Raw genomic sequence first — 21,846 nt, forward strand, 5'->3', positions numbered from 1 at the left:
CATTTTCACATTTTCTATAAAACAAGGTATTTGAAAATGGGATAATGAAGTCCCGAAGCATGTTACATTATATAAATCACACATTTTCGACAGCTGGTGCGTAATAACGCCCGCACTGATTTACAATATTACCGAACGTGGCATTTAAGGATTACATACCGGTACGTCAAAACTAAATTTCCCTCGATCGTAACTTCGATGCGCAGTGACCCGAAACGCAATTAGTAACGCTCTATAAAATATAAAACGGGAGTTTGTGCCAAGTTTATGCCAGTTATTTGTCGTAATGTTCTGTAATGGTGCACATAGAGTGCTCTTCGACCCTGCATCGAAAGGATATCACACTGGTATTCGGGCGACATAATGAATTATCCAGTTATACGGCCTGAATCAGTAACAGGAGGAAAAGTTTTCGAACGGTGTAACACACAGATACCAGGTAACTAAGCAGTACTTAAAAGAACATCTTGTTCTTCTTTTTCTTGTGCGTCGGTGGAGCCTAGCCAGTTTCACGATTTTTGGCATGGTGATTTTACTGGGTGGCCAAATGACGCGCTGACGAACGCGCACGAGACGATGGCGACATGTCTGATTGCCAAAATATTGTGGCCGTTGGACACTATGAAGCGGCAGTACACCCGTGGACCCTTCGATCAACAAATACGCTGGGAGAACCTGAAGAATCACATACCCACTCCATCTCTATTACGTACGTACTGTGTTTCATTTCGTCCATCACTGTCTGTAATTATTCCTGTCCAACATTGTCTCTATTCGTTAACACTTCTCACACAGTGTGGACGTAGTACTGCCTTGAATGCAACTACAAGTGACATATTCGACATAGGGCGATTACATGTCACCTCTCCAGAATGAGGTGTGTTTCACAACTGCTATTACTCGCTCCTAGAGGTTGGAGAGGGGACTTAGTAGATAAAGCTTTAAAAAGGAACCCGTGTTTGGATAGTACAATTTTAACGTGAAATAAGTTTGGAGATCGGATCACTTTAAAGTCTCCACCTTCACAGTACGCACACAGTGGAGACAACGAGTTCTGACTTGTGTGCCCTACGTGAGCCCATAGCATACACAATGTATCGAGAACTCAGCGTTGGGTTCTCTTCTACATGACGTAGAACGTCCTCTTTCAAGTTTTCTAGTTACTCTCTGAGTAAAAGCAGTAAAAGATACGGTGATATACTTGGTGAATAGATATTCATATTCGTTTATTGAAAGCGACCGTCAAGCTGAAATTATACGAGTACTGCCAGCAGAAACCTTGTTGCTTCCTCCCTCAGATTCACTGGATAGTCGTTGAGTTAACACCAAAACCAGAATACGGCGATAATGCATCGAAATTCAACCACAAGTTGATAGTCGAATGATGCTAATCCCTGAGACACAGGAATCTCGGCGTTTCAATCACAACTTCGGTTACACCACTTGAGTGGCGTTCGACTACCGTCATATTATTTGCTTGTGAAAATCAGAGTTACGAGCCAACGGTTTCTTAGGTGACGTCCGTAAACTGGTTTTCGATGTCAATAGACACAGATAACAAATGAGTTGATTATTATTATTTTCAAAATCACGTATTTCCAGTCGGTGGTGAGTGCATTAAAATTTTGTTATTTCTCACAGCTAAAGTCAGGAAAGGGATGAAAAATGGCATGTGTCCCCCGTCTTTCACGGGGTGGACAGAGGCGGATACTAGCTCAGACTTGCGAAGGATGTGGCAGGAAATCAATCGTGTTCTTTCCATAGGAAGCGTCCCAGAATTTGCCTCAAGTGATATAAGGAAAACATAAAACTGGACGCCCGAATGGATACGTGAACGTCCATCCTCCCTAACGCGATGTAGTGTCTTACCATTGCGCCACATCGTTTCGTTCTCTCAAAGCTAATATTTGATTTACCTCTTTTTGCCGATGTCTTGCGTATATGTTATTGTATTTCCTTTTATGTTTAATTTGCAGCACTGTAAGATAGTATGAATGTACTTGGCTGCATAGTCAGTCTACATTCACTGTTAAAAAATTATATAATGAAATATCGTTTACGAATGCATAGCTTTATACAGAAGCAGTAGAGGCAGGCTGTATCAGAAGCCAAAGAGTACATGCAGGCCAACTGGATCCCTTTCAGTATCAGTCAGACCGAATACATTATCCTCACGAAGGACAGTAAACAATGTCACATTCAAGTAGCATCGATAATTCACAAGATTCAACGCCATTTGTTCTTATTGTTGCTTACATAATCCGCACGAAACTGTGCACAAAGTTCTGAAATTCAAGTTACCAATCGCACAACACGCTCTACTATTTGTGGCATAGGCAGCTCAACCCCAAGTAAGTGTGCTGACATGCAAAGCCTCAAATATCATTCGATTGGATCGTGATTAGTATCACAACGAGAACGACCAGGAAAAGCTGGGTTGCGAATGGAAAGGGCAAAACGCTGTTTGTTTCAGTCGTTATTTATTCGGGTTCTTCTGTCGGAGGACTGGCTTGAAACTCTCCACGCTCGTCTATTTTTCACAAGCCTCTTCATCTCTGCATAACTACTACGAAGCACATTTATTGAAATCTGCTCACTTTATTCAAGCCTTGGTCCCCCTGTACAATTTTTTCCCCACATACTTCATTCCATTACCAAACTGACGATTCACTGACACCTCAGGGGTGTCCAATCAACAGATCTTTTCTTTTAATCAAGAAGCGCCATAAATTTCTATTGTCTCCAATTATAGTCACTACCTCCTAATCAGTTATTCGATCTTCCATCAAAATTTCTGCGTCCTGCTGCGGCATGTTTGACCAGCATCTATTCTCTTCTTTGGTGAACGATTCATTGATCACGTATCGCTTCTGTACATGGGTACACTCATACAAATACCTACAGAAAAGAAATCTTAGATCTATATTTGTATTCGGTGTTATCAAATTTCTGTTTTCAGTAATATTTTTATTGAGGTTGTCAGTCTGCATTTTATTTGCTCTCTTCTTCAACCATAAGTGTTTGTTTCCTCATATCATAATTCATCGATTCCTTTTAGTGTCTCGTTTCTTAATGTAATTCCCTCAGGATCACTTGATTTAATTAGACTACATTTCTTTACTCTTTATTTTTATGCATATTCATCTTATAAACTTTTTCTAGAAATTATCCATTCCAGTGCACTGACTTGCCGTCTGCTGTTGAATTAAGTTATCGCCAAATCACAAAATTTGTATTTCTTGTGCCTGAACTTTGATTCACTTTCATAATTTCTCATTATTTTCTTTTACTGCTTGTCCATTGTACGCATCGAATCAGATCTTTGATACGTCACAACACTGAACCACTTTCTCCTCATGTACTGATTTCCTATCATTTCTTCAACATTTATAATCGCGATTTCATTTTTGTACAAGTTCCTGGTTATCTTTCGCTCCCACTACTTTATTCCTTCTACTTTCGTAATATGAAAGAATATGCTCTATTTATTACTGTCAAAATCTATCTATAATCGACAAATGCTATAAATGTATACTTGCCTTCATCCATTCTATTTTCTATGATGCGCTGTAGGGTCAGTATCGTCTCGCGTGTTGCTATACTTCTCGGGAACAAAACTAACCTCACAAAACGTCAGATTCTATCACAGTTTTCTTTACTCTATAGACAATGCATGCCATTATTTTGAAACTATGACTTATAATCTTGAAATGTTCCCACTTGCCATCGCCTGTCGTTCTTTGAATCACTATTACTACGTACTAATTTAAGTCTGTCGGTGATTCGTCTGCCTCATATCTTACATGTCAGGCGAAGTAGTTTTGACATAGCTCGCTCTCTCGAGTATCTCAATAATTCTGAGAGGACGTTGTCTACTCCAGAGGACGTGTATCGACTTAAGGGTTTCAGTCTTCCTCGACGGTTTTTGCCCTCTACATCTCCCTCTAGTACCACGGAAGACAGTCCATGATGTCTTAACCCATGTCCTACAACACTGTCCCTTCTCCTTTTCAGTGGTATCCACATATTCCTTCCTATCAGATTCTGCGCAGAACCTCCTCATTCCTTACATTACCAGTCCACCTAATTTTTAACATTCGTCTGTAGCACTACATTTCAAATGCTTCGATTCTCTTCTGTTCCAGTTTTCCCACAGTCCATGTTTCACTACCATACAATGCTATGCTTTATATGTATATTCTCATAAGTTTCTTCCTCAAATTAAGGCCTATGGTTGAGGCTAGTAGACTTCTCTTGGCCAGGAATGCCCTTTTTGCCAGTGCTAGTCTGCTTTTGATATCCTCCTTTTTCCGTCCGTCACGTGTTATTTCGCTGCCTAGGTAGCAGAATTCCTTAACCTCATCTATTTCGTGACCAGCAATCCTGATGTTAAGTTCCTCGCTGCTCTTATTTCTGCTACAACTCATTACTTTCACCTTTCTTCGATTTATTCTCAATCCATATATTGTACTCATTAGACGATTCATTTCATTCAGCAGATTATGTAATTCTTCTTCACTTTCATTCAGGATTGCATCTACTTAGTATTTCCTTTTTATAATATTGTCTTCAAGTTCGTTTCCCTTGCATACATTCCGCCCAACTTTCAGCCATCCATTCTTTGCTTACTAATGCCAGCTAAGCATTTTATATTTATACAGACATTTTCTTTTCTGTACACATGTGAGCAAGCCCATGTGTTGGGAATGTTGTAACGGATACTTTTAGAAGTGTCTCTGAGAAACCGTGACACATCCTTGATAGAGTCCCAATCTTTCCCAATGCAATTTCCATATTTTGGAGCCCTTAAACAAGACAATCGTTGCAGTCGATTTCCTTCCGGCTGTGCACGACGTGTAGAACCATAGTTCCGTAGGAAGAAGCAAACAAATTTTCATGATGCACTGACCGTCTTCTCTCCCAGTAGCGATTACTTATGAAATAAGGAACAATTTACTTACAGCTTTTACATCTGTCTCGCTTTTCTTTGACTGCTCCTTATATGATCGGGTTATGAAATTTGTGTCTTAGCTTTACATAACGCCTCTGAAAACCTGGTGTCTTCGTATCTGCCCCGTAGAGAATCTTCTGTAAGGCAAGTGTTGGAAATGAGTAAATACGTAATGTGCAAAATTCTACCCGTCTACTTTCCCTTTGCTTTGTTTCCCCTAGTTCTCCCGCTACCTTTCCTTCTCTTCCCTTCCCCGCTATCGATTTCCAATCACGATGAAATTTTAATCTATTTCATCATGATTACTGCCTTTATCTCATCATACAGTCTTTCAATCTCTTTATCATTTGCAGAGCCAACAGGTACATAAAAACTTTCTCTACTGAAGTGGGTGCTAGTCTCGTGTCTGCCCTGGCTACGGTAACACTTTCACTATACTTTATGATTTTTTATTCAGTATTACCCTATCCGCGCATAGCCACCGTTAGATTTTGTATTTATAGCCCTGCACTCAGCTCACGTAAACTGCTGTCCATCCTGTCACCAAACTTCACTAGCTTCCACCGTATTTAATTTCAACCTATTGATTCCCCTTTTAAATTCTCTAACCTACGGACCGGATTAAGGGGCCTCACATTATGTGTTCCGACCCTTTCAATGCCAGTTTCGCTTTTCCTAATGACATCGTCCTTTTAAGTAGTCCCCGTCCGGAGATCCGAATGGGGAATTACGTTACCTCAGAAACAATATATCCAAGGGGATGCCATCATCATGAAGCCATAGAGCAGAGGTGCGTATATGGATGAAATTTCAGTCTGTTACCCGTGCAGCTACTGAAAACGCTGCTGTCTTTCAGGAACCATAGGTTTGTCTGGTCTCTCCACAAGTACCCTTCCGTTGAGGCTGCGCCAACAGTACGTCTATTTGTCTGTACAGGTACACAACTCACCACATCTTGGTCTGGTCCATGGTAGAGTACGTGAGAGTGCATGAGATTTTGTTCAAAACTGAAGGAACTACCATTTTAAAAGAGTCATTTGCCCCTTAAAACACATACGCCAGGGTTCAAAATAATGATAAGTATCGTGCTAACACTTTGAACGAGCATCTGTCTTCGTAATAATAATTTCCAGAGATGAGTAACAACCTAGTGTTTACGTTTAAATGTATTTCCGGATGCAGATCACTGTGCTCTTTGTCAAATCTAATCCATTCTCCTTCAGGAACAGTTTAGTAGAGGAACGCAGAAGAGACACGTCATGGAACACGTCTATATATCTTTTACAATAAAATAAAGAACAGTCAATACTAAAATATTTAAGAAATTCCTAACTGCTGATTTTAGAAAGATGCGTCAAAGTAATTGTATTGGGTGTTTAGAAAGTCACTCTTCCACTGCTTAAGTAGCCTACGTTAATTTCTTCATAATCTCACACTGTGTTAAGTAGATACTTTTGTTCTCAGAAGTTAAATCTAACTTGACTAAGCAAAGACTTTCCAATATTACTCAACTGAAATAACATCTACATACGGAATTTCACCATTGTCTCATATGAAAAACAAGTAAGTTAGTAGTGTAATGTGAAAGCAATAGTACTACGGTAGTAAGTGTCTTAATGAATTTGTAGTGTATAAAGCTACCGCTAACTTAATATTATGTACTCACCAGAATAACTCCCAATCGTGGACCCTCTAGTATCCAGAAGTACGGTGTTAAGTTGTATCCCCACCAACATCTAGAAAAGAAACAACAATAAAACAATGAAACCATATCTCACAGCACCTAATACATATTTTTAAAGAAAGTAAAGGAATCTGTGATCGGTAGTTTTCACTGTGCTATGTTTAGTGATGCAAGATACTTGCCAATATGTAAGTGTCGCCCTATCTCTACTCAACCGCACCTGTCGTCATCACTGTATCGGAGGCACATATCCAGGTTAGCTTGATCTGGAGGTAGGCTTGTTCCACAGCATAATAGTTCTTCCAATCTCTATACATAAGGGGCAATGTCCCAACTGACTGGGGTTTTTTGATATTCCATCTGTATTTGGTTGAAATAGGGGATGAAATACTTTTAATTGTCACTATTAAGGCAGTTTTGAAGACAGACCTACGAAAAAGTATTTAGTAGTTTGTGGTTCAGAAATAAAGAAACGCGTTGTACAGCATTTTTGGAAATTTAACCCTGTGCGGGTGAAACAGAGGTTGAACGGTTTATGTTTATGAAAATAAATGACTATTAAAGATCTACTGAAGTATTTTGTAAAGCTACATCTACGAAAATTGCTAATTGGTTTATCGGTTACAAATGAGCGAAGTACCCGTTTCACTGTTTGTGAAAATGCAATCTCCAAGGGAGTGAAATAGGGCCAGAGTGATTCACTGACGCACCATCTCACAACCCTAACCGTAAGAACAGAAGTTTGAAATTTGGAGTGGATTCGGATCTTCTAGTGCAGGTATCGTTTAAGAAGGGGTTGTTCGAAATTCCATTCCGAAGGTGATGAAATAGAGGATGAAAGTTTTTATGAAAATATCTCGCTGTTAAGTAAATTTGAGAGATAGAATTACGAAAACTAATATTTGGTTCCTCAGTCAAAAATTTTAAAAAATATACGTGTTTCAGCATTTTTGGGAATTCACCCATTAAAGGTTTAAATAGCGGGCGAAAGTCGTTTTGGAAATGAATCGTTATGAAAGAACTACTAAAGCATTTTTAGACCTACGTCTACGAAAATTGGTATTTGACTTCTCGTTCAGAAATAGGAAAAAATACGTGTTTCAGTGTTTTTGGATATTAGCCACGTAAAGGAGTGAAATAGTGAATAAAAAGCATTGTGAAATTATTTCATCACGAGACATTTTCAAAGCTAAAACTGCCACAGCTTGTATTTGGCTTCTCTGTTGGAAATTCACCCCCTCAGGAGTTGAAATACGGAGTGAAAATTTTTAAGAAAATATTTCTTTACATGTTAAAGTTAATGTAAGAAAAATGATATTTCACTTTTCGGTTTCATATAATGAAATATGTGTTAAGAGGATGATAACTCTTATGGAAATATCACCACAAGAACGCAAAATGTATGCTTAACATTAACCTTGGGCTCCAGTTAAGGAACCGCTTTTTGGTAAGAAATTACATTCGGAAAAGACCATGCTTCTACGACCTTCATTAGCGTGAAAAGTTTAGAAGATGTTGCAATTTGTGGATAACAAAAAATTTGACTAAAGGAAAAAAAAATCTGTGCAAACCATATAGACTATGTGAGCCAAGCAGCAAGTGCTAAGGTAGTCCATAACAATCAGAAGGTTTCCTGCAAAGGCGGAAAGCTCATTAAAGTAATATTTTCGCAACTAAGACTCTTTTATTCCAAGGTAATCTATATACGGTAGCTGTACCAGGCACCCAGATGGAGTGGGAAACTCCGGAGAGTAGCATTCAACTTTTGGCCTATGTACCTTGTCCATTTTTTTCCAGAGGGTGGTTGAGAACATAGGAATACGATTGTGGAAGGTCTGCAGAATACTCATATGCGGCCGCCGTAACGTCTGTAACCCATCCATGACATGCAACAGATGGAAGTTATAAGGAAGTGCTACTTTGAATTGATTTACTACTGTAACCATTCATAGTCAAAAGACCTAAGGTTTAAATTGTCAAAAAACCTTTCTGGACAGCTACATAGCACATATAAAAGATAAATGTTTTTCATTTCTCTTCAAAATCACTTCTCACATATACCGTCATACTGTTACTGCGGCAAACTAGTATATTTATCGAAGTTGAGTGTTTTGTTTTTGCTTCCTGTTAAAATGACAATCCTAGTAAGAGGAGCTTTATTTCGAACCGACAATCGATTTATTTTTGAGAATTAACAACGCTCTCAATTGTTTTGTGTTTTACGGCCTTTAAATCGAAGAGTGAAAGTTTCGTACTAATATAATATCGAATAAGTGACCCATATTTAAGGGTGAAGGGAGGTAAGTGAATGGTAAAGAACAACCATGTAAGGAAGCTCTACATATAATTTATGTTGTTCCCCTGAGGCTACTTTAGACATAAGCAAGCGAGCCAAATAAATGGTATGATGTGGTTGTCTCGACCGTAAGCAGTGCTGCCTTGTTTACTACACACCTTTCTGTCACAGACTGCACAGATACTGTGTCAACACACGCATCTAACCGCACCATTCGCGACATATCTACATGAAGGATAACCCACCCTGTGACTTTGGGTCATTGAGTCTGTACTGTAATATTCTGCGGTTCTGAAATCAAGACAAAAGTTAAGAAGTACCAAAACCAGTGGATCCAACTTGAATCGACATTAACATTGCATTGCGCACAGTCTGGGATGATTACCATAGTACGCCGTGGAAAGAGGAATGCAGTTAGCAGATGATGGTGATGACGATGATGATGATAATGATGATTATGATGATGATGGCAGTGAAGACAAGGGCTCACCTGTTGGAGCCTCCGAACATGACCGCGGTGGTGGCGGCCCAGGCGGCGGTCATCAGCACGGGCACCCCCCAGCCCAGCAGCGAGTACACCAGCAGAAACGAGCTCTCCTGGAAGACCGTCACTGGAACAGCACCACAGTGCCATAATAACTGTGTCCTAACAGCGATATTCACATACAAAATCACTCGAAAGCATTAAAATCGCTTACATGTAAAATCCAATTCTTCTCACAATAATCGTAACTATCTTGTTTAACAAAAACAAGTTAAGCATCCATACGAAATGGGAGACTGGCAGCGTAATTTCGTATAGGTACGCACCATCGGCGGGTATGTAAATGAGATTCTTCAAATTCTCCCGGCGTAGTTGATGACGAAACACACTCATGAACCAAAGCATTACACCACAGCCCACCGCGACATTGGATGCCGCCTGGTGGCGTTACGGGTCAATTCCACAATGCCAAGTCTTGTAGGCGATGACATCTCTGTCGGCGAAAGATTCAAGTCCAGGAAGATAAGCGTTTTCACAACGAACGATGGTTAGCGTAAACCAACCACTACCGGAATTTCCAGTAGCGACTTCCAGGGTAAAATTTACGCTGCAGCCCCGGAAGAATACAGGTCAATTTAATATAACTGCTTGGGCAGTTGTAGGAAAGTTAGTAATGATGAAAAAATACATGTATGGATGAAAGGAGTTGGTGTACTTGCAGAAAATGTTACTGTAACTGGAGACATTACTTTGTACTGTAATTATTAATAAGGAGTGATCCGTGACGCGGTAACAAAAGTATTTGAGCGGAACAGACACGGAAAGAGGTTCACACTAGAGAAGATTTGAACTGCAAGAGCAAATCCCTTGAGATTAGCGAATCTGCCAAAGGGCCGATCATTATTGAAAAGAGCGTGCGAACAAGTATCTCGAAAACGGAGAAACTGTTCGTATGCCCACGTGCCACTGTGGTAAGTGTTGTGGCGTAACAAGCTAGCTACGCCACACTGAGAAGGGAGCCGAAAGGCACGCGTACACACACGCCGACTGGCGTCAAGTCTGGAACAGAATAAGTATTGAATTCTAATAAGAAAAGTATGCAGCTCCTCGAATACTTATCTTTATTCCATCCTTGTGGTACATCGCTCTTGATAATACAAATAAGACTATCTTCAGATACGGTTAATGGCGCCTTGCTAGGTCGTAGTCATGGACTTAGCTGAAGGCTATTCTAACTGTCTCTCGGCAAATGAGAGAAAGGCTTCGTCAGTGTAGTCGCTAGCAAAGTCGTCGTACAACTGGGGCGAGTGCTCGTCCCTATCTCGAGACCTGCCTTGTGGTGGCGCTCGGTCTGCGATCACACAGTGGCGACACGCGGGTCCGACATGTACTAAATGGACCGCGGCCGATTTAAGCTACCACCTAGCAAGTGTGGTGTCTGGCGGTGACACCACAGTAAGCATCTACGGAAAGAGGCAGAAGGACAGTCAAACTACCACTAGCCGCAACATAGTTGGACGTTCATGGCTCTTCACAGAACATGGGGTTCGGAGGCTTATCTACTGTGTAAAGTAGGATAGAGTGTGATCTGCGGCATCTCTGCCGAAAGGGCAGAATGTTGGTGCACGCACCAGCGTTTCGGAGCAAACCGTTCATCGTTCATTGTTGAAGATGGACCTCGGCAGCAGATCACTTCGACGTGTTCAAACGTTGACCCAAAGACATCGTCAGTTACGATTGAGCGGGCACGGGACGATCGCGATTCGACCGTCGATCGAGGGAAGCATCCCGCCTCTGGATGAGATATGAGTATGAGATATACGTCTGTGTGCAGCTCATATCTAGAATGCTACGCATGGCTGGTCCCATGCCATACATTCTGACCCCGGCAACGAACTGGATTAGAAAAATTTGCGATACGGGCAAGAAAATCACCCAGCTTTCAAGCCACAGGCACAGGCACAGGCACAGTCCCAGCTAGTGGCTGGGATCTGTTGCAGCTGCGGTGTTTATTCCTTCGTATGGGCCATTACTATGGAGTAACACTTGTACGCAGCAACAATCTGATGTAATGAAAGTTTACTTTATTACTGGCACTTCCTGGCAGATTAAAACTGTATACCAGACCGAGAGTCGAGCTCGGGATCTTTGCCTCGCGGCGTGCTCTACCACCTGAGCTACCCAAGCACGATTCACGACCCATCCTCACAGCTTCAATTTTGCCAGTACCTCGTCTCCTACCTTCCAAACTTCCGCGAAGCTCTTCTGCGAGCCTTGCAGAACTGGCACTCGTGGAAAAAAGGATATTGCAGAGACATGGCTTAGCCACAACCTGGGGAATATTTCCAGAATGATACTGGGTACTTTACTACTGATTAATTAAATAGTGATTCAGCTCATATAATATAGGTTTATTTATTCGTTGTTTGATGAAGCTATTTTGCTCATACAAGGTTGCCTTTACATCCGTACAAAGTACGTCGCACGCCCGCTTGCGTAATAACAGCAGCAGCGCAGTCCTCCACTAATAAACACGAAAATATCAGTTCTGCAGAAGTATCTAAGGATTCTTCCGAAAATTCCAATAGAGTTGCAGTTTCTCAAGAAGGCTACACACAGCCCGCTTCACTGGCCATACTAGTGTAAAAGTTGATTCCTTATTGCCGTCACAAAGTCCAAAACATCCCCACCACGCCTGAGGTTTAGTGTACCTCCTACCCCGCCGTACGTCAGCGCCGGCACGGAGACCTGTCTCTGAACTAACAGAGCGCTCCATTAATTCGGGCTGAAACACGCCACCACTCTCCAGAACAGGTTCAAGACCCACCCGTGGCTGGCGATAAGTCGTACGGAGACGTGGTGAGAATGTTTTACCAAATAGGCGCGCCTCCACTGACGGAACAGTTTCTGTCAACCTGCAGACTACAGAGCCCCTCACCATGCAAGATACTTCCAGTCAGCGTTTGGTATTAGGAATCCTTGCAAATCTCGTATATATATTCCACATTCGACGTTCAAATTATGTTTGGGAACATTTTCCATATTATCCATACTCTTTGTAATTAAACAAAGAAAATGTTTACCGTGCTTCAAAAAGTAATATTCGCAGTAAACTAAAAAACGTATTGATTTAATTTTACATATTTTAATAGAAGAAATGTTGAGTTTGCTCGCGGAGAGGATGAGAGACGAACGCGGCTATATGCGCGCTGCTTTGACAGACAGGTGGCGCGGAGCTAGATAGGAGCTGGCGTGTGTAGCTGGCTGTCTAACTAGCAGGCGATAACCCTGCTACTGGCGGAATGTGAGCGACACGTAGAAAGCGGGTGTCGGATGAGCCAGATCGTTGCTACACTATGTCGATGATCCTCTCCACAGAGGCAATCATCGAGGTGAACGACGGCTCAAAACGTGCTGCGCGCCACGGACACAGGCTGTTGGGAGCAGCATTGGCTTATGGCAGACATTCTTCTGCGCTTCTTTGGGACCTGTGATGGTAATCGAAGACGTCCTGACAGCAGTGAACCACAGTCGTCCCTACATGCTTGATGTCTTCCCGACGACGATGTCGTCTTTCAGCAGCATAACTGTTCGTGTCTCGGTGCCAGAACCTTGCTTCAGGGACCTTGAGGAGCATTATAGTGAACTCACGTTGATCTCTCGGCGACCAAAATCACCTGATGTAAATGCTATCGAACCCACCTGCATCGCTATCGGGCGCCATCACATATACTGAAATCAGTGGCCCATTATTTACGCTAATTACATAGCTGTGGCTGAATTTCTAATGCCACGTACCGCCACAAGCCTACCATACAACTGTTGGTTCTCTGAAACGCAGAATCCAGAAAACGAAGACGTTGTCCTCTTGTGTTGTAAGTAGCATTCTTTACTAGGAGGGGAGGGGAGGGAGGGGGGGGAGGAGACGTAAGTCCAGCGCCAGCTCTGAGGCATTCAATTCGTCAGTGCATCCGAATATGGCAACGCGGTCGTCTACCGAAATATTGTGGAAGTTGAGCACTGAAATCCGGTGCTTCACACTGGTGTATAGTTAATTAGAGTTGCAATTTCCTGTGTCAGGCAGGAATTCCACCAGAATGCTAGTGTTGTTATTGTTTAGTACTGTTACCATGCTGAGTAGGGTATATAAAGAGCGTGATACCCTCAGGTGTTGCATAATCACTGTGAAGGATACGGAGATGGCACGTGTTCTTATTAGACAGCGTTTCGGCATCAGATCCAATTTGAAAGGAGCTCCATTCTGGGTCAACTGTTCGAGTCGAGTCGTGCTACGTTCTGTTTTGAGGGACATTTAGTGTCTCGAAGTCTCACTACATGGGAACGTAACGGCAGACATAGTCGTCGATAAGGTTGCGGTAGATCATGTCTGACTAGCAGGAGCCAGGATCGCCGCACTGTACACGAAGCACATCCTAACTCCCTCACATCAGCGTCTGCCTTCAGGGAACAGGTTATGTACTCCCTGGAACATTGTGTGTCATCCTGCATTATTATTCGGAAACTAGCAGCACCTGAACCAGGGAATTACCGTCCCAGGTGTAGCCTTTCCGTAACACCACAACACGAATAGATTCGTTCATAATTGTTCGTTGACTGGGAAGCTCGGACTGCTGACGGTGGCCGTCATACTGTGCTCACGTATGAAGCGCAGTTCTCGACTTGCGCAGATGACCATCGTCGCCGAATATATAGCGATATAGTGAGAAGTCCCATTGTGCCAATGTTTTGGAGAGGCAGAGCAGTGTTGCTCTTGGCGTCATGGGGCTCTTAGTGATTGTGGAAACTCTTGATGGCGCAACGATACTTCACGCACATCCATAGTCCTCATGTGCTACTCTCCTTTTTTTCCAGCAGAACAATGCTCGTCCTCAAGCGTCATTTGTGTGTCTATGGACTGTTTGCTTGATTTTGAGGTATCCTGCAGGCAACAAGATGCCCAGAACTATTCCAGATAGAAGATGTATTATACCAGCTCGTATGTTGACTCTGTCCCAGAGTCCGTATCGAAGATACCAAGGATCTGTTACAACAGTTCTGAGAAAGCTTGCCTGAGAAAAGGATAAAACGGCCTTTTACCAACCTTCCCAACCGAATCAGTGTTTGGATCCAGCGTAGACGGGTTGCAACGTCACATTGATACATGGGATGACACCGCCAATTTTTTATAAATCTGATTTGTCTCTGTAATCACTGTGGTTACGTCACATACCCTTAGATCCCCTGAAGTCTTTTTTCGTTTCCTCATCCTCTTCTAGGTACCTGACCGTTTTCTTCTGGCAGTGTATTTTAAAACAGTTATACTTCCTGGCAGTTTAAAATATGTATCATACAGGGAGTCGAACAAGTAACCTCGGCTTTCGAGTGGAATTCTCTTACCAAATGAGCTATCCACGTACGATTCATGATCTGCCCTCAGTGATTTACTCCTCCGGGCGTGGGAGTGCATGTGAATCACATCTGGATAGCTCCATCGGTGAGGATATTCCGAACGGAACACGAGTTTCCGGGTTCGACTCCCGGGCGGATTCACATTTTTAGTCTCCCACGAAATTTCATAGCAGATCGCATTAATCTGCAGAGTGGAAGTTTCATTTCAAAATTACGAAACTGAGCTGGCTTGAACTCAGGCAGAATATACCCCTACGCGCAAACACCGATTTTCTACAATAAATGTCGCAGTAAGAATCAGCAGCTAGGTCTGTTGCCAGTTAGAAGCATCCCTCATGTTCTACACGGTGAATGCTTCACTTCCTGTCTTGACGGAAACCTCAACTGATCATCAGTACGGTTGAACATCCTGAAAAGTACTATGGAAAATGTGTACCCATTATGACTGATGACTGTTGCTGCTAAGCACATATACATGGTGTATGACAGTTACAATTGACACGGGTGAAGATATTATAGAGGAAATAATTACACATTTTAAACGCAATTACGTAAAGAAATAGGAGCTTCACAGACCTGTGACAGCGTTGTGGAGGTAGAGCCCCTCGACGAACATCCACATGAACATGGACGTGCGGGCGTATTCCAGCAGCACATACGACGCCTCGCATAACACAGGCTGCAAGAACAAGAACAGTGATTAATCAGATAATTTAATAAACCTGTGAGCAATTGAGTATTCGGTTCTCATAACATACAATTAGAAAAAATCTAAATAATGGTTGCATTTTTAAATATTTGCCTACTATGTGTCTGTACGTTTGTAAGATGTAAATCAAGAGGAATCATACGCAAAAAGGAACAGGGTAAAACTAGAATGGAGACCGAAGACTGAAGGGCTTAGATTATAAAGCTTACAAGACAGCGATGAAGTCATTCACCCAGCTACTTTTAGTGTACAGGATGTCCCAGAAATGTTACGACAAACTACGAGGGGCTTTAGAAGATGTCTTGAGGAACAAAGCACGGATAGGAACCCCTGCCCGCAAACGTCATCCAGCGGCACTATAGATTGTCGAAGACCCACGCGTCTGCCACTAATCCACCCTTTCGGCAGCAAACGTGACTTTGTAGGCTGCTGGACCGAAGGTGGAAGCGTAGACAGGCCTTGTCTCCTGTGAGTGAGGTGATCTCTTGCTTGACAAATGACAGTTTGGGGCACGTTTCTCCATTAGCTGTTTATTTTTCTCCTGGAACGCTCAAAAGTCTGCGATGATTTTGGTACATAGGAGAAAAAGAAACTAATAGTGGTAAATGCGTGTCCGAAGTCGTCATCCACCAAAGCAACGAAATATCGCATTTATAGAAAACATGGCCTGTCTACGCAACATGTGGCCCCATCTTGCCCAATGGCGTTCGTGGCAATCTACCACTGAATACCAAACACAGCGAGACTTTCCGCCTACGGTCCGTCAGCGTACAAAGTCAGGTTTGTTGTCGAGAGTGTGACCTAGCGGTAGCTGCCGGCGTCTACAACTTATACGCTCTGTGCCGTCCCTGGATCACGATTCCGGCCCCGGATTCTTATCCTCAATTTGTCCCTCAAGACACGCTCGGAATTTGTCGGTACGTTCCTGGGACAACCTGTGTACATCGAAGAAGCAATGACGGAAATAAAAGAAAGATCAAAGTGTGCCATCAAAAATCAGGGTGAATCAATATCACTGATAAAATTCGCTGGCTGCATTGCTGTTCGTTCTGAGATTCAGTTGGAACTGCAGGGACTGTTGAAGGGAATGAACAGTCTAACAACTAAACACTGTGGATTGAATATGAACCGAGGAGGAGGAATGTAATCAGGGTGGCAGAAATGAGACTAACATTAAACTCAGCATCAAACTTGAGGCTCAAGTAACAGGAAATGTTAGTTCTTCTATCTTGGAAGCAAAATAATGCATGACAGATGAATCAAAGAGACCATAACAAACAGACTATTCCACACAAATACGGTACTTCTCGCTAAAATGTCTCTGCTAATTTCTGACTGTAACTCTAAAACGCACGAGAGTATAGGTCTCACGCGATGTGGAGTGGTCTGTGATCATAAGGTGCCCAAGCCTTTCAAAACCGTTCAGTGACAGGCCGACGGAAACGTACAAAATTCCACCAGAACTGTAAAAGCAGTACGGCCTCAAGTGTAAGAAGCCAACACGAAAGCCCTAGAGCGGCAAGAGAGTAATGTACATTGTAAAGCCGCACTGTGTTAAGTACTGCGTCGGCTGTATACCGCTAAGGGTAAGACGACGAAATTATAGACGCGGTACTAAGAGTCTTACCAAGTCACTCAGCTGACCTCAAGTGTTAATGCAAAGCTTCAATTAGCCACTCGCAGCACAGTTATAACGAGAAGGTGGAGCAACGGGATGAGCATTTGTGTTGTCAAGACCGAGAAAGAGACCACCATGGCAGGGAGAAGAGGGTGATTCCAGTTTAGTTCTTCTGTAGCTCACGGTTGGCAGATCACTACCGACATCACTACTCAGTACCAATCGGGGGGAGACGACAATCAACGCCACCACCCGGGGTGATGTGGAGAGTCCTCGACGTATCAGTGGTGCTGGTTCCCTTTTGCAGCTTCCGAAACGTGATCGCCATGCAGATAACTTACTGACCAGTAGAGGAGCGGTCACTGGGCCGACAGATGTCATACTATGTTAACAGACTACCTACTGACTTAAGACTTGACGTTCAAAGCCTTGGTGCCACGTAATGGGATGCGGAGACCGCGTGACACTTTCTTGAAAATCCAGTAGGTTGTGGCTGCCTTGTTTGTTTATTTACAGATAACGTTGCGAAATTTAGAAGTGGTTCACTACTGAGTCGACGACTCATGGAGCGAATATTAAATGAAGTGTAGTTACGTCAGTCTAAATATATTTACGTCAAAGATACAGCAAAATTAAATGGTTGAAAATTAATTGGTGGTGACTGTCAGACCTGCTGACCTAACTCCAGCTTTTCCCACTATCAATAGTTCACCTGAAAAATCTTTCTGTCTCCTTGAACATCGGAGCATCGGGGGTGGGGGAACCTACAGAAGTTGTTTCAACCGAAAAGCGTTATAGAATTAAGGACAGGGGGAAGGCTCCGAAAGGCAAAGAGGCCGGAAGTCAATTAATTTTTGTATATATTGGGGCATAAGTGGAAAATAAATGCGAGTCAGCCTTCACAGAGTGGGCAGCACTAGCCCACAATGTCGGATTTTCCGTAGTAATACCCTTTCCTGCATGGGACTATGACTTTATAAAAGATGAACACAAATGATGAAAAAACAGTTTGTCCATCCCCTATGGAGTTCTAATTGGTTATTGTACAGCAATCAGTCGTGAGAGCTAGAGGGGAGGCTTTGTTTGGCAAAGAGGGTAAATGAGATTCGAATACAAGGGGCGGTATATTTGGCAACTCTTAACAAAATTATATCGGCGTTCGGTGTGCAGTCGGCTCTCGGAGCCTACCGCGAGCGTATGTAATTTCGTCTATCACTGTACTCGTTTGCCTCATCTCGCTACGCAAACAGATCCATACCGTTATTGCCTATACTCGTCTTACTCCAAGGTAGCGCAGCCAGAGCATGCTTTTAGCTATGATTGTGGCATACTTTCATGCCAATGTTGACGATCGATGCAAGACCAAACTGCGGCCTCGAGAGTCTGCTACACACTGGACTGCAGAACATGTCTTCTCTTGTTTCATTGCTTCGGTTAGTGGTTTCCAACCTGGGTTTCATTACCCTATGAGGGGTAAAATGAAATTTTTTGAGGGATAAAAACTAAACCATTTCACTGTGTTTCAGTCACGAAACTAAATTATTTTCAAAACATTATTACGATTATCACAATTTCGTTGGTTGGTTGGTTGGTTTGGGGAAAGAGACCAGACAGCGAGGTCATCGGTCTCATCGGATTAGGGAAGGGCGGGGAAGGAAGTCGGCCGTGCCCTTCCTAAGGAACCATCCCGGCATTTGCCTGGAGCGATTTAGGGAAACCACGGAAAACCTAAATCAGGGTGGCCGGACGCGTCACAATTTCGTAAGACTCTATTACTGATTGTAGAAGTTATGAATCACTACTTTTTCTGAATTAATAGCATTAATGCGATGCAAGTTACATGTGCTTCACGTAATATGCTGTGCTTTCTCCTGTACATCGATAATGATAAAAGTCAGACATGTTCGTAACACATGCTAAATATCTCAAGAAAATGTCTACTCCAGCTTGTAGCTAGTAACTGCAGTAGTCCAGAAATGGCTTGATTACTCACTTCGAAACAGATAAATTAATAAATCGATAGCGCGACACAGCAGTAACGTCAAAGGGCTACTATAGTGCTGTACGCAGTGTTATTAGTATTATTACTATTCTTATTATTCTTACTATAAATGTCTGTGGTCAGACACAAAGCATTAACAGCATGAAGTCTTCCAGTTTCTGCCAGTTCAGAAGTAAGTAGTGCAGCAGTCAAGTGAATAGTAAGTACTGCGCACAGACTTCAACTTGGTTGATTTGTAAGTGGGGCTGCAGTGTGCAGGTCAAGCAAGTGCTGCAACGACACACACACAACAAACACACATCGCACGCACACACACACACACACACACACACACACACACACACACAAACTAAATGCCATTCATCTGTCATTTTAAAAATAAAAGTGTTCGAAGAAATGTCTTTCATTCGACAGTTAGTAAGGTTGGTGATAATGTGGCGGAACGGTGACAACACACTGGGGAGGGGGGAGGGGCCATGGCGGGGGTACTAGCTAATGTCTGATTTCACTCGGCGGTTATGCTCGAAGAAAGGGTGGGAACCGCTGGCTTAGGTGATTTTCCTCCACCATAAACCCTGCTGCCAGTCTTTCTGGGAAGACTGCGCTGTTCTCTTGCACCGCTTCGTATGCGGAGGGGCGGGAGAGACTTCCAGGCTCTTACGTTGTTCATTCTGAAGTGGCGCCACTCGAGGACATATCTTCCGAGCCAAGCCAGTTTGTGCTCAACCACCTTTCTTTCCTTCAGCGGCCAACTTCATTACCTGCATTTTTAATAACACGCTTGGCGGGTATTAAAAACATTCATATCTTATCGTCCACTGGTCCTATACTTCAGAATCTAAAGCAAAATAAGCCAGCGAAGAGACGTCCCTATCGGAATACAAAAAACACAAATACGCTCCTGTTTATAAGAATCAGATTGAAAAGTAGGATAACAGTTGCCTCCTTCTATCTTACTCAGCATCTTCAAAAACTTTCCCCAAAATTTGGCACACGGGGCTTTTTAATATGCAACTCACCTCTCACTCCAACAAGATCCCTTCACTGTAACTCGTGAAATTCGTTAGCGATACAGGTGAAAAATGTGTACAAATTTGTGTGAAACACTTTAAATATAAGTGAAATATATGTGAGATGTGTGTACGTGGGCAAAGGCACAGTTAAGAAGGTCATCCTATATCCCTGGATGAACTGAGTTAGGGTCTGGAAGAAATACTGTGAGGGGCAAGAACCATCAGCCTCCTACTGGGGTTGCGGTGATAGCGCGGAGAGAGAAAGGAGATTATGGACAGACAGTGATGGGGAAGGAGGAGATTGACGCAGATATAGGGGCTAGGGCATAAAAAGGGTAAGGGGTAGGAGGAAATGGATAGAGGGGGGTGAGAGGTGAAGATGGACAGGAAAGGAAAGAGGAGGAGATGGATAGGCAGAGGGGGAGGATGAGATGAACAACGAGAAGGGGAGCAGGAGATTGACAGAGAAAGAGGGGCAACAGATGGGCAGAGAGGATAGGGAGCAGATGGACAGGAGAAGGGCAGAGACAGAGGAGTCGTAATAGACGGACAGAGAGGGGAAGGTAGGAGACGGGAGTGGTGTGAGGGAAGGAGGAGAGTAACAGAGAGAGGATGAAAGAGGAAATGGACATATATAGGAATGGAATAAATACATCCCTGGGCAATACCAGCTACTTAGTTATAAGCAATAAAGGGGCTAAAAATGCAAGAAGCTGATGCACTAATTCAAGAATTCAGCAGCATCCACAACAACATTTCAGTCCACATGCTAGTACGAAAGCCAGAATTTAATAATCATGAAACAAGCATCGGTTTTTAAAACAAATTACTACATCTTTTTAGTGCACGCAGGTCGCCCACACGGCATGCGAGCATTCAACCACAGAGCCACAGTAACGAGCGAAAAAAAGACCTTATTTTTGAATATCAAAAGACGCTCGGAAATTGATTTGCTCGAGAAATATTGAAAGTTGCATTGAAGAGCTTTGGTCGATGGATATTTGAGTTCCAAGCTTCGTGTACCATAAATATAACAAAATACAAACATCTGATTGGCGCGTGGTTCCCATGTCAGTTGATTCTGTTTCGTCAGAGCGCTAGGCCAGCGTACTAAACCTAACTTTTGTTTGAATATCAGTCCTGAAAAAAAGCCTCTTTAACGACTTTTCAAGGACACAGCTATCAGTAGAGTTCGCTATAGCTGCTTCTAGGCCAGAAAAATGACATAGCACGTTTGTTAAAGGTGACAATTATGTTCTGGTCTGAATAATGGAAAATTAGGTTTTATTGTTGACTCGATGGAGACGTCATTCGAAAGGATGTCAATGATGATAAAGAAAGTCGGCAGGTTTCTCATCAACGGAACGAACCTGGTGTTTACCTTAAAAGATGTAGGGAAACTATTGAATCTGAATGTGCAAACGATGATTTGACCTCTTCTCCTTCAGAATGAGTGTCGTTTGCATTAACCAGTGTACCACCTTCTTTTTTTCGGATCACCAGTCTTCTGACTGGTTTGATGCGGCCCGCCACGAATTCCTCTGCTGTGCCAACCTCTTCATCTTAGAGTAGCACTAGCAACCTACGTCCTCAATTATTTGCTGCATGAATTCCAATCTCTGTCTTCCTCTACAGTTTTTGCCCCCTACAGTTCCCTCTAGTACCATGGAATTCATTCCA

General features: G+C 42.8%; 1 protein-coding gene across 1 annotated transcript in view; it reads right to left on the reverse strand.

Moving 5' to 3' along the window:
* Positions 1–21,846, reverse strand: part of LOC126455428 (PDF receptor-like) — a 378,273-nt gene that overhangs the window by 65,496 nt on the left and 290,931 nt on the right. Inside the window, exons 7-9 of the mRNA XM_050091178.1 lie at positions 15,401–15,503; positions 9,422–9,542; positions 6,618–6,687 (exon numbers count right to left, since the gene is read on the reverse strand). Coding sequence (XP_049947135.1) covers positions 6,618–6,687; positions 9,422–9,542; positions 15,401–15,503 — 294 coding nt within the window. The remainder of the gene's footprint in view (positions 1–6,617; positions 6,688–9,421; positions 9,543–15,400; positions 15,504–21,846) is intronic.

The sequence above is a fragment of the Schistocerca serialis genome, chromosome 2 (assembly GCF_023864345.2).
Source record: "Schistocerca serialis cubense isolate TAMUIC-IGC-003099 chromosome 2, iqSchSeri2.2, whole genome shotgun sequence".
In the NCBI taxonomy this organism is placed as follows: Eukaryota; Metazoa; Arthropoda; class Insecta; order Orthoptera; family Acrididae; genus Schistocerca; species Schistocerca serialis.